At 38.3% G+C, this 18856-nt stretch overlaps 1 protein-coding gene and 1 non-coding gene across 6 annotated transcripts in view; one reads left to right on the top strand and one right to left on the bottom strand.

Moving 5' to 3' along the window:
- RABEP1 (rabaptin, RAB GTPase binding effector protein 1) overlaps positions 1-18856 on the bottom strand; it is a 104187-nt gene that overhangs the window by 65006 nt on the left and 20325 nt on the right. For all 5 annotated transcript variants that reach the window (XR_009537518.1, XR_009537517.1, XM_060133910.1 and 2 more), the window contains exon 2: positions 3487-3615. Coding sequence is in view for 3 of the 5 variants with exons in the window: in XM_060133910.1 (XP_059989893.1) it covers positions 3487-3615 (129 nt within the window). In the remaining 2 variants the exon portion in view is untranslated. The remainder of the gene's footprint in view (positions 1-3486; positions 3616-18856) is intronic.
- Positions 16291-16425, top strand: LOC132512425 (small nucleolar RNA SNORA70). Its single transcript, XR_009538154.1, has one exon. It is a non-coding gene; the product is annotated as a small nucleolar RNA SNORA70 (small nucleolar RNA).

Genomic DNA, 18856 nt, shown 5'->3' with positions numbered 1-18856 from the left:
CTCAGGACAACAACATATATTCAAATAACAATGATAGTGTGCAAAATGTATTATCTACCCCAGTAGATAATACATATCTTTCTTGAAGATGAAAACCATATTTCATTCATCCCAACCTCCACAGTGCCTTGCAGACTGCCACCATGCCTAGACAGGAACACCAGCTTTCCCATCTCCTTATCATCCTATGGAGGAACAAAATTAATAGGGAACAGCCAGCCTTCCTGCAACCCACGAGAAAACAGAATCCCATCCCACACTACAGTCAGTAAACCTTTCCAAGCCACGGGCTGAATTCTGTGAGGCCTAGGAATCTTCCATCTTATTGAACAGTGGCTTTCAAACTGCTTTTACCATAATTCACAGCAAAAAATATATTTTATCACACAACTCTATACATACGTGTGTATATGTAACTGAAACAAAAAAATTTGTTCAATTATACTTACTTAACCTTACCAAGTAAATAACGTGCTGTTACTTTCCACTGCATTTCTTTTTAAAACTTGCTGGTCACAACGCACTCAATTTTGCTATCCATCAATGAGTTACAACATATAGTCTGAATAACACCACTTCAGGACAGTGGTCTTCAAAGTGGGGTACACCCGAGGGGGTACGTAAAGACTTTCCAAGGGATTCATAGGCACATGTTGTTTTAAAGGAATCAAACTCTAGGTCCTCAACTTCCATAAATAATCTTTCCTAAAACAGAGAGCTATTTATGTGTAGATTCTCTTTGGCCACCTTCCTTTTCTTAACACCCTTCTCCCTACTTAACAAATGAAAGGCTTTCACCCATCCTGAGTTTTACTATGGTTCACTACCTTACTGTGTAAAAACTTCTCTGTGATATCAAACCAGAGGAACAATTTAAAATATCAATGTCAGTAACAAAAAAGTGAATGACTGGGCTTCCCTGGTGCCTCAGTGGTTAAGAATCCGCCTGCCAATGCAGGGGACACGGGTTCGAGCCCTGGTCCGGGAAGATCCCACATGCCGCAGAGCAACTAAGCCTGTGTCACAACTACTGAGCCTGCGCTCTAGAGCCTGCGAGCCACAACTACTGAGCCCACATGCCACAATTACTGAGGCCCACGCGCCTAGACCCCGTGCTCCACAACAAGAGAAGCCACCGCAATGAGAAGCCTGCACACCACAATGAAGAGTAGCCCGCGCTCGCCGCAACTAGAGAAAGCGCGCGTGCAGCAACTAAGACCCAACACAGCCAGAAATAAATGAATAAATAAACTTATTTTTAAAAAGTGAATGACTAATAACTGGGTAATGAATCTTTTGGCAGGTCATGTGGGTTGCAAAGTCTATTTCAACAAAACTGAAAGAAGATCTATTTGAGTTGTCAACCTATAGAATAAAAATATTTTTGAAGCTAGAGCACTATGTGATTTAACACGTAATTCAGAAAGAGTTAAAAGAATAACAGTCACTATTTTAAAAAAAACCCACTTCTATTTCCATCTACTTATTTATGAGATCAAGGGCTTAACTTATATCTTTTTTTTTTTTTGGCCACACCGTGCGGCTTGTGGGATCTCAGTTCCCTGACCAGGGATTGAACCTGGGCCGTAGCAGTGAAAGCCCAGAATCCTAACCACTAGGCCACCAGGGAACTCCCAACTTATATCCATTAAAAAAAAAAAACTGAAACATACCTTTTTCTAGACATTAATAATATTCACCAGAGGTTAATGACTTAATTGGGAGGGAGAAGCAATATATCTCATAAGACCTGCATTTCCAATAATTTTTACAACTTAACAATTATTTTTTAAGTGTGTACAATATTTATGTAATCAATTGTCTACTTAAACTGTAATGATATCTCAATACAAAAGAAATTTACATGCATATTTTTATTGCAGAGACGTCTGACCAATTTTTTTTAATGGCTTCCAAGCACAAAATATTACTTTAGGCCAGTGGTTCTCAAAGTGTGGCCGCTGAACCAACAATATCAGCATCACCTGGTAACTTTCTAGAAATGCAAATTCTAGGATCCCACAGACCTAGTGAATCAGAAACTCTGGGGGTGCGGCCCAGCAATCTTTGTTTTAACAAACCCTATAGGTAAAATTCTGATGCACACTCAGGTCTGTGTGCTAAAAAACACTTTTTAGAATAAAATTCTGAGGGAGACATTAAAAAAAAAAAAAACCTAACACAAGGAGGAGAAAAATGTAAAATTCCTGAAGAATTTATTCACGTATTTTTTATTAAATGGATGGTGACGGATATTAAATCACTATGATTGATTCCATGTTTAAAAGCATGAAGTTTTAATTTAAATTGTCAGTGTTAACAATACGATAGAATTTACATCCTTTGAATTTTTTATGTTTAAAATTAAAAAATTTTTAAGGTGTGAGGGATGTTTATAATCATTTTACAGAGTATATAAACTTAAAAGTTGAAGGATCACTGGTCGAGAGTAGTGGTCCTCAAACTGTGGCCCTTGGACTGACCATACTGCAGTCGCCTACAAGTTTATTAGAAATGCAAATTCTCAGGCTCCAGCCCAACATACCATGTTCCAACAAGTTCTCCAGGTGATTTTCATCCACTTTAAAGTTTGAGAGCTGCTGGTCTATACTAGAGCAGTGGTTCCCAAAATCTGGTGTGCATCTGAATTACCTGGTGAGCGTCTTAGAACACTGACTGCTAGACCCTAATCCCAGAGTGTCTGGCTCAATAAGTCTGGGGTAGGAGCCAACATTTTGCATTTCTAACAAGTTTCCCAGGAGATAACAATGCTGATGCTGCTATTCCACAATCACACTTTGAGAATCACTCACTGGTCTAGAGGGCTGTGGAAATCATATCTATACTTTCCTATGTCAATACCCAAAATGTAAACCCTTTCCCTCATCCTTCAGAGTAGATCTCCCTCGTGATATGATCTCATACATTGGCCTTATACACTTTGCTTTTTTTTAAACAACTCACTATTACTTAATCTGTTTTCCTCAGTAGAGTTCAACTCCTATGAGTAAAAAAGCCACATGAATCTTGCCCCTTCTGTATACCCAGCACTTAGGCACAATGCCCACCTCATAGTAGGTATTAAACATATTAACTGATAATTAACATTGTTGAATAAATTACATGAAATGTCAGTTTTATTATAACACAGCTAAGGCTATTATTAGAATGCCAACAGTCCTGATTTGCCCGGGGCTATCTCCCAAGTGCTAAGGGGACTGAAAGTCCTGTGTCCCAGGACTATCTAGCCTACCATCTTAAATATCATCAAGGGCAAAAGACAAAGGACTATCTGAATAATGCATTATTCAACTTGTTTTTCAATTTCATTATTAACCCTAACCTCTAAATAGGCTTCTATTATACTATGCAAGTAGAAATAAAATCAAGATTTATTCAATGATAAAATTAACATTGTACTACCAAGAAACTTGACATTTTAAGGCAGTTTTAGTATGGGGGTTAGGGGAAGACTTATAAACTTACCCTCTTTAGCCAAATACAACTCTTTAAATTTTGCTCTCTTTTGATTAAATTCTTGCTCAAGCTGCTGCTTTGCACGTAAAAATTCTGCATTAATTTTTTCCAATTCTGCTACCCGTTGCTGAAGAGAAACTGGAAAGAAAAATACTAGTTAACAAGTAATAACTTTTATTCATAAATTAAGTTACAAGAATAAATTAGTATTGTGGCTACACATTTCTATAATGAAACAAGTGGTCAACCTTCTTCCAAAGATCTAATATATTCTAGGAAATTCTAATTTTTCAAAAAAGACACTTCTCCTAGACTTAATACACACATTGTGAATGAATCATGTAAAGTGAAACAGCACATATATGGAGAATCGCATAAGGCAAATTTCCCAAAAGGAAGCTTCTAAATTCCTTTGTATAACTGACAGAATGTCAATCCACTTACAGAATTGTTAAATTTTGGATTATTTGGGCTATTTACCTCACAAATGAACCCACTACCAATCTTGCTAGCTTCTGTCTCTCTCAAGTGTTATGAGCAAAATCTAAAGGGCACCCTGATTAGGACAGCCATACCAGCCTGAACTACTCTCCCAATTTCAAGATGATTCATTACCATTATACTGAAATCATAATCAAGAAACCTTTCATATAGAAAGGATACAGAATCGTACATTCTGTATGAACTCTCAATGACTGGGAGATTATCTGGTTTTTAGATTAACTTGATTGTGGTATGGCAGGGATTGGGACACATTTTTACTTTAGGGGCTCTATAATTTGGCCACAGCTAATTATATAAACACCTATTCTGACCAAACCCAGAGGGTCTTTTGGTTCAAGCAAGGAGAGGGAATTCAGGAGTCCAAACCCCTGACCTCCTCCTTTTCCCCAACAGCAACCTAGCCACAAAGCTATGACCCTAATCACTCCAGGGGATACTTATCAGTACTAACACCTCTGCCTGATTACCTAGGTCAGCAGAGGTCTCAGTTCCCTACAACGAGCCACCCCCAGATAATCATGATTTACTAAAATTTTAACCATGATCTGAGATTATCTCTGAAGGTCTTCCCCCACAACCTATTACTCAATTTAACTGAGATTATAATTTTGTAACACACAGAAAAAAGACTGGAAAAAATGCACCAATGATTTGTCTATGAGAAATAGAATTATGGCTCATTAATTTCTTCCATGTGCTTTGCAAAGTTCTCTACAACTCCTTTGATAATAAACAATTAACTAAAACCACTATTTGCTCATTCCCATGACATCTTCAGACTAGCTTCACTACAGATCTAACAGCATCGATGCAATCCATGGCAAAAAAAGGAAATGACAGCTGCTTTGAGTTCCATGTCATTAAAGATGAGGAGTCATTTTGAGGAGCAAACATCTAGGATCTTTAGGTCAAAGCAAAGAATGACATCTGGTCATCTGAACATGTGCTAACCTTCAGAGAAAGACAAGGATGGAGAATCCACTGGAAGGAGGACCGTGCAGTTATTTCATATTTACCATTTGAAATCATGAAGGAAATGGGTTCTCTGTGCTATTTACCTGTCTTGGTATTTTTATTGTCCAATTCCAATTGTTAAATAAATTAAGCAAATTTTCCACTTAACATTTTAAAGTTACTGGTACCTACTGATTAATACATGGGTTAAGGAAGGGCACTGGAAAATAAAGAAGAAAAAGCAGGATCCCTCTGTTCTTACTTTTCCCTAACAACTACATTCCCACCCACTACTACCTTCTACTAAAACACACTCACATACACACACACACAAAATGTCCATACCTTTCAACATTATATTTATATTTAGGAGCGAAGGCTAATGAATCAATAAAAACTAAAATGCAGCCTTTAAAATTACAGCCAATAAAGATTAAGCGTGTTTCCACTACTCCCAACGCTGTCCTGGCTCTGACCCACAGTTCAGGCGCCATCCACACCCACAGGTCTGGCTGCCTCTCTCACGATTCAGAACAAATTTCAATTCCAGGAGTCATGATCCCATTGAGGATACACCAAGTAACTCCCTTATTTGTTTTCTTAATAAAAAAATTTAAAATCTCCCCCCCAAATTTTTTTTAAATCCAGCTCAAGTACTTCTAACATACTGCAATTCTACAACACAAAGGCCAAAACAACTGCTTTTTACAAGAATGCCTCTACTGCTATATGTAGAAAAATCAATTCACCTTGCATGAGACAGAAAGTTTACAAACAGGCATATCCTATATCATAATGCATGAGCAACCAACCACAAATCAAACTGAAAACAGATCTCATCACACAAAATACTTTATTATTTTTCTAACATGGTGACGAGCAGTTCACAATAACTAGCTAATAGTTCATGTAAAAAACCACTTAGCCTGGCATATAGAAAAAAAAGGACGTTAGCTGTAAACTAGTGAGATTTATTGATATTAAATGAATAAGGAGAGACTTCCACGGTGGTCCAGAGGTTAAGACTCCACTCTCCCAATGCAGGGGGCCAGGATTCGATCCCTGGTCAGGGAACTAGATCCCACGTGCCACAGCTAAAGATCCCGTGTGCCACAATTAAGACCTGGTGCAGCCAAATAAATAAATATATATATTTTTTAATGAATAAGGGAAAACAGCAGAGTGATCAACTGGCTTTGACAAAAGACCAAAAGTCACTTCCAGCCTCATGATTCTGACTCAGGTCCATGCTTAGACTTCCAGCTCATATCCTTCCCTACTACCATGTATCAACATGGACAAATTGTTAACACCAACTTCAACAATATTAAGCCTGCTGTAACTCACAGCTGACAGCTATTAGTATATCAGCCTTTGTTAAACATTCCACACATTCCGTATATTGCTACCTTCGTTTGAGTAATAAAAAAAGGTGGGACACTATGTTATGCAATGGCTTCCTTTTTTTTTTTTCTTCCCCCACCCCCCATATGCGGGCCTCTCACTGTTGTGGCCTCTCCCATCGCGGAGCACAGGCTCCGGACGCGAAGGCTCAGCGGCCATGGCTCACGGGCCTAGCCGCTCCGCAGCATGTGGGATCTTCCCGGACCGGGGCACGAACCCATGTCCCCTGCATCGGCAGGCGGACTCTCAACCACTGCGCCACCAGGGAAGCCCTGCAATGGCTTCTTTTAATGCTTGATATCCAAAGGGAAAAATTATTACATCATTTATTCAAAATGTCTGCATTGGTGGTATAGGGGTGAGCATAGGTGCCTTCCAAAATGTCTGAATTAAGCAATACAGAAAGGAAAGAATAATATGGCAAATAAATGAAGGAAATATTCAATAATTCTTAGGTATATCTCCTTCCCTAATTTTGATATGAATGGGAGAATATGTAATAACTTAAAAATATCTTTAAGCCTCAAGCTGTGTCCTACTATTACATTCCTCTAAGAGTGTACTAAATTTGATGAGACACTATCAATGGGAAAAGAAAAAAAATAGTCTAGATCAAATACTACTACAATCAGAATCTTTTTGTTTAAAAATGTTCAAGATCCAAGAAAACACCTATTTCAAGGAAAAAAGCATAACTCCAGTGGAACAAAAGAATCTGAACAGTTCCTGAAACTCAGAAGTCTTAACCTGTGTATCACTGGCTTTTAAAATGAAACTGTTGGGCTTCCCTGGTGGCACAGTGGTTGAGAGTCCGCCTGCCGATGCAGGGGACACGGGTTCGTGCCCCGGTCCAGGAAGATCCCACATGCCGCGGAGTGGCTGGGCCCGTGAGCCATGGCCGCTAAGCCTGCGCGTCCGGAGCCTGTGCTCCGCAACGGGAGAGGCCACAACAGTGAGAGGCCCGCGTATCGCAAAAAAAACAAAAACAAAAAAAAACAAAGTAAAATGAAACTGTTAAGTATGGTAGGTATGTACACCCATCCAATGGAATAATATCAAGTCGGAAAAATTACATTAAACGATTAAGACACAAAATTAGATATAATATGATCTTTGGAAAATACATGTATTTAAAAAAGACTGGCAAGAATATGCCAAATTATATTCAGAGTGGTTGCCTTTCTGAATCAAAGCATAATTAAAAGGATAAATTAGGGACTTCCCTGATGGTGCAGTGGTTAAGAAGCTGCCTGCCAATGCAGGGGACACGGGTTCCATCACTGCTCCAGGAAGATCCCACATGCCACAGAGCAACTTAAGCCCATGCGCCACAACTACTGAGCTTGCCCTCTAGAGCCCATGAGCCACAACTACTGAAGCCCGCGCGTCTAGAGCCCATGCCCCACAATAAGAAAAGCCACCGCAATGAGAAGCCCGTGCACTGCAACGAAGAGTAGCCCCCGTTCGCTGCAACCAGAGAAAAAGCCCGCAAGCAGCAACGAAGATTCAATGCAGCCAAAAATAAATAATTTTCTTTAAAAAGGGATAAATTACATTGATTGGGTTTAAATTAAAAGATAATAAGGTGCTTCATCTTTTTTTTTAGTTTTACTGATTATAATTTTATCTTATTGCTCCATCTCAATCTCTTTGCTCATAAAAAGTGCATATAACTTACTTCAGTGGTCTTAAAATATTTTAACACACTATATAGTCATTTTTTAAAACTACACTTACATTTTCCCAGGACAAACAATTTGCTAAAACAGATAAATTTTCTAAAAAAATAATCTCTTCTGTTTCAAAGGTGGCCTTCCAGCTAGGAAACTACCTTCTCCCTGTACTCTGAAAACTAATCATGTCCAGCCTCTTTGAGGAATTACTAAAAATGATTATAATTTGCAGTAAATCTACCCACTGAATTGTGCTTTGTTTAGAGAATATTAAGTAAATCCACAATTACTTAGCATGCCTCAAGAAGGAAGGGGAAAAGAGAAAGTAAAGTAAAGCAGTCCACAAGCAGGTGACTGGGTTAACATTACCAATCACTTCACAATATTAGAGGAAACAGATATGGCACTTGGGAATCACTTTTTCCGTAATACTAAAGATAATCATAAGTTCTTTAGTGTAACAGAAAGTTGTCAATTCACTTCATATAATCCTCCAAACTCTGACTTTAGCAACTTTAAGAAACTGCATCCTTTTACCTTGTCCATTTACTCAGATGAACCATTCTGAAACAAAAAAACATCTGGTGATGAAGTTTACACAAAACGTCTTCTTAGCCTTCATTATGTGAACCAAAGTGAAAATCCTTATTTTCTTTATTCTTTTTTGCAACTCTCTTAAATAATTATGCGTCATAATATTTCAGATAAAAGATAATAATACTTTTTAAATAATGGGTTTCAAATAAGAAAGTCAATTATTTCTCATGTAAAGATTAGGTGTTTATGTAAACGACTTGAAAATGTTGTTATAAATCTAGGAAAAATATTAAATGAAGAACTGGCACCAAATTTTAATTCAGGTGGAAAATGAGATAATTGAAAAACTAATTAAGAAGTCTTAAAAAGGGCAAAAGCAGAATTAAGGATGGAAAAGACTGATTTGGGCGAGGGGTAGCAGGGGTGGCAAGGATAAAGGTGGGAAGAATCAAAAGATACAAGAATATTTTCTAATTTTCAGCCTCCCTAGAGATGTTAATGATCAAAATTAACTAATAACCTCTAGGCATTTGCAGTGTGGAATTTTCTGGGTCTAATTTTTAGTTTACATTATTGAGTGGGAATAATTAGGATCATAGTGTTGCAAGGATTTTAGAGATTATTCTAGTCCAGTGTATTTCAAACTAAATGCCAATCCATTAGTGAGTTGTTACATCAATTCAGTGATTAGCAATCTGCCTTTTATTTATTTATTTATTATTTATTTTACTTATTTGGGGGGGGGCTGCATTGGGTCTTCGTTGCTGAGCGCGGGCTTTCTCTAGCTGCGGCGAGCAGGGGCTGCTCTTCGTTGCGGTGCGCAGGCTTCTTCTCATTGCTGTGGCTTCTCGTTGCGGAGCACGGGCTCTAGGCGCCCAGGCTTCAGTAATTGCGGCACGCGGGCTTAGTAGTTGTAGCACACAGGCTTCTCTGCTCCGCGGCATGTGGGATTTTCCTGGGCCAGGGCTCGAACCCGTGTCCCCTGCATTGGCAGGCGGCTTCTTAAGCACTATACCACCAGCAGTCTGCCCTTTTTTTTTTTTCTTTGCGGTACGCGGGCCTCTCCCATTGCGGAGCACAGGCTCCGGACTCGCAGGCTCAGCGGTCATGGCTCACGGGCCTAGCCGCTCCGCGGCATGTGGGATCTTCCCGGATCGGGGCACGAACCCATGTCCCCTGCATCGGCAGGCGGACTCTCAACCACTGCGCCACCAGGGAAGCCCCAGTCTGCCTTTTAAAGTTAATAAAATATAATAGGAAATATCAGCAACACATTTAATATGGGTATGTGTTATTTCATAACTGGGTTGCAATGGAAAAAGTGTTTCTTACTGTGGAGAGAGGTTAAAATAGTTTGAAAACCACCAATTCCTAACTCATGTAGGAATCCATTTCTGTAACGACACAGACGTGATCATATGGCTTACACATGAACATAAATCTAATAACTCAGTTCACTGCCTCATGGGGTAGCCAACTCCACCATTAAGAAATTTTAGATTATCCTTCCCCCTTTACTTGGACAATTGGTCATCTGTTATAAATATCTGTTTTTAGTAACAGGACCCTAAATCATCTTCCTGAGAGATCTTAGTTTTGGCCTACAGAATTAGCAAGGAAAATTTCTAATATCTAACATCTATACTTGCCCTCTCCTTTCTTCTCCAGATGAAACATCTCCTAACCCTTTAATAACTTCTAAATTCTTCATTATCTCAAGTTGCTCTCTCTGAACACTACAGTTAGTCAATATTCTACATAAAATAGGACACACTGATCCTAACTCAATACCAGCTTAGTAGAAACATTATATCTGGGGGCTATATGCTTAATAATGTACTGTAAATTTACCCTAGCTTTTTTTGGCCATGACTTCACATTGTCATTGTTAGCCCAGAAGATTAATGTTAATCTAACACTATTCTTAAATCCTTTTCACTTAGACTTAAGCCAAGGCTTCCTCCAACCTATACTAGTGCGGTTCAGCCATACTGCAGAGTTTTGTTTGAAAACAAAGTTTTAAGTTAAAGCTAGAGATAGAGCCCTTTGGTGCATCACCCGAGATCTCAGGAGAGGTTGATACTGATATATTAGATTGCTCTATTAGTTACAAATTCATTCCAACCATCCTCAGTATCAAATCACATTTCATCTCATCCATGATTTCATACCAGTATAGTCAAATGCCTTATTAAAATTCAAAAATAAGCCACCTACAATTTCAGACTCAGAGAGGCTTGTGCTTCAACCCAAACCCAAGCATTTTCATTATATGAACTGGGGAAAACAAGTTTAACCTTTCCAAGATTTCATTAAAGTAAAGATGATACCCATTTTGCAGAGTATCACATGCAATGAGGATTAAATATACCATCATATAAAAGCAACTCACATATAAGAGGCACTCAAACGATAGTTACTATTAACAACTTCAGAATTTAAATAATTTCAGGTTGACAACTGTCCTTAAAAAAAATGGAGATGTACATTAGGCTCAACTTGTTCTAGAGATTCTTCCTATTGATAACTACAAAATCATTTTATTTTCTAAAATGTTCATAAATCACTTACTTAATAATCAATTCCTTTTTAAGTGTTCCAGAAATTGTATTTAAGCAAAGTTATCAATTAAGACAAGCAGGTAAACAAAGTTTTGAAAAAAGTCAAAAACAGAGAAAAGAAGCAACTGTGAGCAAAGGAATGGGGATTTCAGGGAATGTTCAGTAGACAAACAATGCAGTATAAACTATATTCCAGGCTCTATTCCTGTATTTTTATAGTTATAAAGCTATATTCCACCATATACTCCCATATGGAATATATATTGACAATGTGAACCATGCAAAGTCTGAAACAAATAAAGATAACTTGAAAAATTAACTATACACACTACTATATATTAAATAGATAACGAACCAACAAAGACCTACTGTATAGCACAGTGAACTATACTCAATATTTTGTAATAACCTATAAAGGAAAAGAATCTGAAAAAGAATATATGCACACACATAACTGAATCACTGTGCTGTATACCTGAAACTAACATGACATTGTAAATCAACTGTACTTCAATTTTTAAAAAAAAGCTAACTATATGGTTGAAATAAACTATGGACATTTTTTAATACTGGTCAAGATATACAATACAGTTCAACCACAATTACATTCATTTTACCAGATAATTTTTAAATCACCTGAATTTCTGATTACATTTAGCCCAATTACCATAACTGTCAAAAGCCTGTGTTCAACAGCTGATATAAATACGCATGGATAAAAATGGATAGTTACCTATTCAATTTGTATAAACTGGTATTATTCTACTTCTCAACTATTTCAAATACCAAATGCCAAGCCAGATGAAAAAGCATGATTGTGTCATTTGCAGAGACATGGATGGACCTAGAGACTGTCATACAGAGTGAAGTCAGTCAGAAAAACAAATATCGTATATTAACACATATGTGGTATCTACAAAAGTGGTACAGATGATCTTATTTGCAAAGCAGAAATAGAGACACAGAGGTAGAGAATAAACATATGCATACAAAGGGGAAGGGCAGGGGGTGTGGGATGAATTGGAAGACTGGGATTGACATATATACACTATTGATACTATGTATAAAATAGATAACTAATGAGAACCTACTGTATAGCACAGGGAGTTCCACTCAATGCTCTGTGGTGACGTAAATGGGAAGGAAATCCAAAAAAGAGGGGATATATGTATATGTATAGCTGATTCACTTTGCTGTACAGCAGACACTAACACAACATTGTAAAGCAACTATACTCCAATAAAAATTAAACAAAAAAAAAAACTGGACAAAAAAAAGAAAAAGCATGACTCTCACTGGACTGATAAGCAGATATCAGTCTGCTTATATTAATATCAGATAATATTGGATATTTAAATATTTTAGAGCCCCACTTACAAGACAAAGAAAGCTATTCAAAACTTAAATATCTTAAGTTTAAAACTTAAAAAAGGCTTACTTAAGGAAACAGCCGAAAGAATTCAGTTTTCTGAAAAACTGAATGCCTGTTAACTCTACTGGCATTCACAAGTAGAACTACATCATGCCACTTCAGGACCTGGCTTGGAACTCTGAGAATTCACTATCAGTGAAGTTGCATTTAATCCTTACTTTGTGCTTGAATTAACCAACTGTCAGTAAGGTTGCTGGTGGGAATGCAAAATAGTACAACCACTTTGGAAAACAGTTTGGCTGTTCCTTACACACACACACCTACCATATGATACAGAAATCCTACAAATGAAAACATATTTCCACACAAAGATTTGTACACAAATGCTTGCAGCAGCTTTACTTATAATAGCCAAAAATTGGAAATAACCCAAATGCCCACTATAAATGGACCAATAATAGTGTATCCATACAATGGAATATTAGACAGCAACAAAAAGGAATGCATTACTAATCACACAACACGGCTAAATCTCAATAACATCACGCTCAGTGAAAGAAATCAGATACAAAAAGTATGATCCCACTTATATGAATTCTAGAAAAGACGAACTATAATGACAGAAAGCAGATCAGCATTTGCCCAGAAGTGGGGGGGGGGGGGAATTTAACCACAAAGTGTCATGAAAGAACTTTTTGGGGTAAAACGTTCTATAAAACAATTATGGTGATGGTTACAAACTATATAGGTTTGTGAAAACTCATGAATCTATATAGTTAAAACTAGTAAATTTTAGCATAAATTATTTTTTAATCAGCTTTATTGTGGTATGGGTTTACAATCACAAGAATAAATCAGTGCTTGGTAACAGCCTAAATGCTATCCTCATAGCCAGTTTTATTTTCCTCATAGCACTTATCACTATCTGAAATTATTTCTCTAAATATCTGACTGTTTAAATATTGCTCCATACTCAAGCAGACCCTCAGCGAAAATGGAGACTTTATGTATTCTGCTCGTTGCTACATTTCTAACACCTAGAACTGTGACTAGCACACGGAAGGTGTTCAATAAACATTTACTAAATAAATAAGTAGATGAAAAAGTGAGCTGGAATAACTAAAACCCACTGATGAAGAGGAACATAAGTCAGGATTTTAAAAGATAGCAAGGATCTAAAGAAGCAAAGGAGAGAAGAGTATTCAACTGGGAACAATCAAAGGCAAAGGGAGCAAGACAGTAATGCATATCTGTCTAGGAGCCAGCAAGCAAACATCTCTGACACGGGGAAAACTGCGACTTTCCCCACTTTGCACGTAAGTCCCAATGAGTTACTTCTTGGCTTTCCAATATGGCAGCCACTAGCTACATGAGTCTACTGAACACCTGAAATGTGGCTATCTAAATTAAGATATGTGTTAAGTATGAAATATATATGGAATTTTGAAGACTTTAGTACAAAAAAAATTTTATTATCTCATTAATACTTTCTATAGTGATCACATGTAGAAACTGTAACATCTGGAATATACTGGGTAAATAAAATACATTATTAATCTCCACAGAAAGTTATACATAAATGTTCAGAGAAGCATTATTCATAATAGCTAAAAAAAGGAAACCCAAATGTCAATCAACTGATGAATGGCTAAACAAAATTTGGTATATTCAGACAACGGACTATTATATGTCCAAAAAAGGAATGAAGTTACAAGTTACAAGATGGATGACCCTTCAAAACATTATGTTAAGTGAAAGAAGCCAGACACCAAAGGCTACATATTGTATGATTCCATTTATATGTAATGTCCAGAAAAGGAAAATCCATAGCAACTAAAAGATTAGTGGTTTTGAGTTAAAACCACTAATTAATTAATGGTTTTAATTAAATTAAATGGTTTTAATGGTTTTAATTTAATTAAAATTATTTTGCTATATGAATTAAATCTCAATAAAGCCGTTATTTTTTTTAATTTATTTCACCTGTTTCTGTATTTGGAAGTGTTTGTTTTGATTTTTTTTACTTTTTTAATGTGGCTGCTAGAAAAAACTTAAGTTACACCCTTTGGCTCACATTACATCTCTACTGGACAGCACTGTCCTAGAGAGTTTATGGTGGGGGGTGATACCTTGGATATTTTGAGCTCTCAGTTTTACCTCTATTTTTCTTACACTCTCCATTTTTCCCAATTTGCCAGCCTGCTTCAAGTATCACCATACTTCAGGGCCAACTTATACACTAAGATCAGTCATCTTAAAACACTAGATTCCCTTTTCCCCTGTGCTTTTACAGTTAGCACAGTGTTACTCTACTATAGTATGCAGACTGTTGCTGGTCTAATAAGATAAGGAGTTTGTGTAAGAACATAAAATCAACTAAGACCCTAAGCACATTGCTCAGTTCATCGGGCATTTTCTGATGAAGGAAGCAGTACACTAATTTACATTCTGGTGCAAGTTCTTTCTCCCCTTGCAGAGCACTGCTGTAGTAGACAACTGTCATATCCACGGCTGCCCATCATTTTTTAGTCTTTCTACATTTGAAGACATTCCATTTTATGAGTTTCAGCTCTCCAAAACAGAATTCAAACACAAATTCCCAGTCTCGCTTGAAACCAGAATGCAAGCATGTCACCTAAGGCTCTCCAATCAGACACACACAATTGCAACTTCAGTTCAGAATTGAGCAGTGTAAAGAAACAAGGTTCCATTCTTGCTGCTGTAAGGCTTTCAGTAGCTTCCCAGCGGTTAGTCCAGTTCCTGAAGCAGAAACGGCATCAGTGAAAGTAGCAATAGCAACTGTATTATAATGGAGTTTCATAGGCTCCTCAGCACCAGAGAAAACAGTCTTGCCTGTCAGGCCAGTTCTGTGGCAGCTTTTAGCCAGAGACAGCAGTGATTCTCAAAGTGTGCTTCTGAGACCACAGAATCACTATTACCTGGGAACATGTTAAAAGTGCAAATTCTCAGACCCCATCCCAGACCATCTTGATTCAGAAATTCTGGGTGTGGGGCCCAGAAATGTGCTTTAATAAGCTCTTGAGATGCATGCTAGAGTTTGAGAACCAACGGCCTACAATCTATGTCTCCCCGCTTTCTCAATGACTCTGTAAACTACTTCACATCTTCTCAAAAGTTCCTTTTATGCTTAAACCAGACAAAATGTTTTGTCTGCAACAAAAAACACTAAGTGAAACATACCATATTGTCACTCCCATCACCATTCTCTTAAAAACTGCTCATAGAATTCTAGACACTGATTAAAAGAAAAAATCCACAAAGGTTAACATTGGTTAGAAGATAGAAAAAACTCTAGAAAATCTGCTTATAATCAACCCGGTTGATTTATTTCATGACAGTACGTGGAGGCACATACTGACTTCCTTCCGAAGGATACCAGTATGGAAAGGCCAGGGAGGGAGGGAGAGAAACTTCAGTTTCTTGAAACTGTAACAAACACTACCCAGCAGGGATGATCAAGGCTAGCATCAACACAGATAACACTGATAAGCCACGCTGATAGTATGCATCCTTGATATGATGCAACAAAAGTGGCACTCTACCTGTGTGGTCTTCTCCCCAAAACCCACAATTCCAGTCTATTCATGAGAAAAACATAAGCCAGATCCCAACCGACGAACAGTCTAAAAATACCGGATCAGTGCTTCTTAAAACTGACTAGGTCATCAAAAAGTCAGAGAAACTGTCACAGTCCAGAGGAGCCAAAGTACACATGGCGACTAAATGTAATGTGGTGTCTAGATAGTATCTAGAAACAGAAAAAGGTTATTAAGAAAAAACTAAGGCTTTGCAGCCAATTAAGCCAACCATGCTCTTTTCTCCGTGGGGGCCCGGTGTGCAACGGCTGCAAACAGCAGCCTCCTCCATAGTGTATGCAGCCTGTTGCCTGTATGGGTTGCCCTAAGAGAGCCTGGAAACAGCCCTTTCCAGTGAACGTTCGTGACTGGCGTGCTGTCCCCAGTGTAGGCTCCAGACAGGTATGCATGGTGCCTTTGGAAAGCCCCAGGGCACAGCGGCCAGGGTCCACATAGGCCAAGTCATGATGTCCACCCACACCAAGCTGCAGAACAAGGAGCATGTGACTGAGGCCCTACGCAGGGCCAAGCTGAAGTTCTCTGGCTACCAGAAGATCCACATCTCCAAGAAGTGGGGATTTACTAAGTTTAATACAGATGAATTTGAAAATATGGTGGCAGAAAAGCGGCTCATCCCAGATGGCTGTGGGGTCAAATACATCCCTAATCGTGGCCCCTGGACAAATAGCGGGCCCTGGACTCATGAGAGCCTTGGCACTGTCCCCTCCTTACTCACGCCCACCAATAAATTCTACTTTTCTGCCAAAAAAGAAAAAGCTAAGGAAATCTGAATAAAGCAGGGACTTCAGTTAAGAGTAATGTGTCAATATTAGTTCATTAATACTGACAAATGTACTATACTAATACATCATGTTTTTAACAAGGGATCCTGGATGTGCAGTATATGAAAACTCTGTCCTATCTTTCCAACTTTTCCATAAGTCTAAAACCATTTTAAAATAAAGTGTTTTTTTTTTAAGCTATTGGTTAAACTCTGAATCGTTTTCAAATTCAAATAAATGAATACCTGTACTAAAGCTGTTACCAGAGGTCTGGCACTGCTCACCACGCATCAAAGAGCAACTAGCCCTCCCCCACCACACTGCTCCACCTCCAAAAGAGCCTTCAAGCTTAATAGAAATGAAAACCTCATGCATTCGAATGCTTAGCTGAGTAGACTTCCCTTCCCATCTGACTTACTATTATACTATATAAGATCCAATTTTATCTCCTAACAAACTTAGTTTTGCTTAGAGTCAGAGAACAAAGGATATAGAAAAAGCAGAGTTTAGAGATTAGTGCAGTTCGTTGAAAAGCCCCATAGGTGAGAAACAAGTCCCACAGACTGGATGACTGGGTCACAGAGAAAAAATAAAACAATGACTAGAACTGAACTGGAATTTGGTTACATTTAAAGTAAAAGCAAGCAAACCTAATTTTTAAAAATTCAGCAGCACTTGGGGAAGTCACCAGTATATAGCTTGGTCCCAAAACTAATGTTCATACTAAGTATTGATAAAAGATTCAGTGATATCCAGTGTACTCTGTTTAAGAAAACAAAGTAAAAGCGTAATTTATTTCAGAAAAATTGCTAAGAAAAATACATGCTATGCCCCTAGCACCTAGAATGTGGTCTCTAAACACTGTTTCCCACAAAAAGTAACCAGGGTTCCTTGGAAAAACTCTGATTCCCGGCCTGGGGCAGGAAATATACAAGATAAACCTGGAACATCTTGGCACCTACTGGGGTTTTATCAAAGGACTTCCCTTTGTAACAAAGGAGTCGACTTAAAGGATTTAATGGCCAAAGATGAGATAATCTGAGCATCAGTGTGGTAGGTTGAACCAACCCTTCCCCTCAGATGTATTAATTTCCTAATCACCAAACGTATAAATATTACGTTATACGGTAAAAGATATAATTAAGTTAAGGATCTTGAAAAGAGTAGTTTACCCTGGACTATCCAGTGAGCCATAAATGCAATCATATCTACCCTTATAAGAAACAGGAGTTCCTCAGCAGACACAAAGAGGACTATGTAATGTGATAACAGAAGCAGAAACTGGAGTGAGGAAGCCAAGGAATGCCAGCAGCCACCAGAAGCAGGAAGAGGCAAGGAACAGATGCTCCCCTAGAACCTCTGGAAGGAGTACAGACCTGCTGACACTTGATTTCAGCCCAGTGATTCTGATTCTGGACGTCTGGCCTCCTCAACTGTGAGAGAATAAACTTCTGTTGTTTTAAGCCACCCAGTTATGGTAATTTGTTGGAGCAGCCATAGTAAACTAATATAATCAGTAACTACAATGAAGTAAAACATATACATTTTTTTTTTTTTTGGCTGTACGTGGGCCTCTCACTGCTGTGGCCTCTCCCGTTGCGAAGCACAGGCTCCGGACGCGCAGGCTCAGCGGCCATGGCTCACGGGCCCAGCCGCTCCGTGGCATGTGGGATCTTCCCGGACCGGGGCACGAACCCGTGTCCCCTGCATCGGCAGGCGGACTCTCAACCACTGCGCCACCAGGGAAGCCCAAAACATATACATTATTTAAATCCATGTGTTCTTGATGATATACGAAGGAAAAAAAAACCCTGATTAGTTACCTTTGAAGGGTTCTAGGCAACCAAGTCATTATTTTGAAAACTGGTAACCAAAGAGAAAAGTAGTAAGCATTTATTCTCCATTTCCTACACCATAAGGTAGCAAAATATACAAGGAGAATTTTTCTTTACAGAACTATTCCAGCTAGTAACTTGCTATTTTACAAATCCTAATG

The sequence above is a fragment of the Lagenorhynchus albirostris genome, chromosome 20 (genome assembly GCF_949774975.1).
Source record: "Lagenorhynchus albirostris chromosome 20, mLagAlb1.1, whole genome shotgun sequence".
Classification (NCBI taxonomy): Eukaryota; Metazoa; Chordata; class Mammalia; order Artiodactyla; family Delphinidae; genus Lagenorhynchus; species Lagenorhynchus albirostris.
This window is presented reverse-complemented; position numbering and strand designations above follow the sequence as displayed.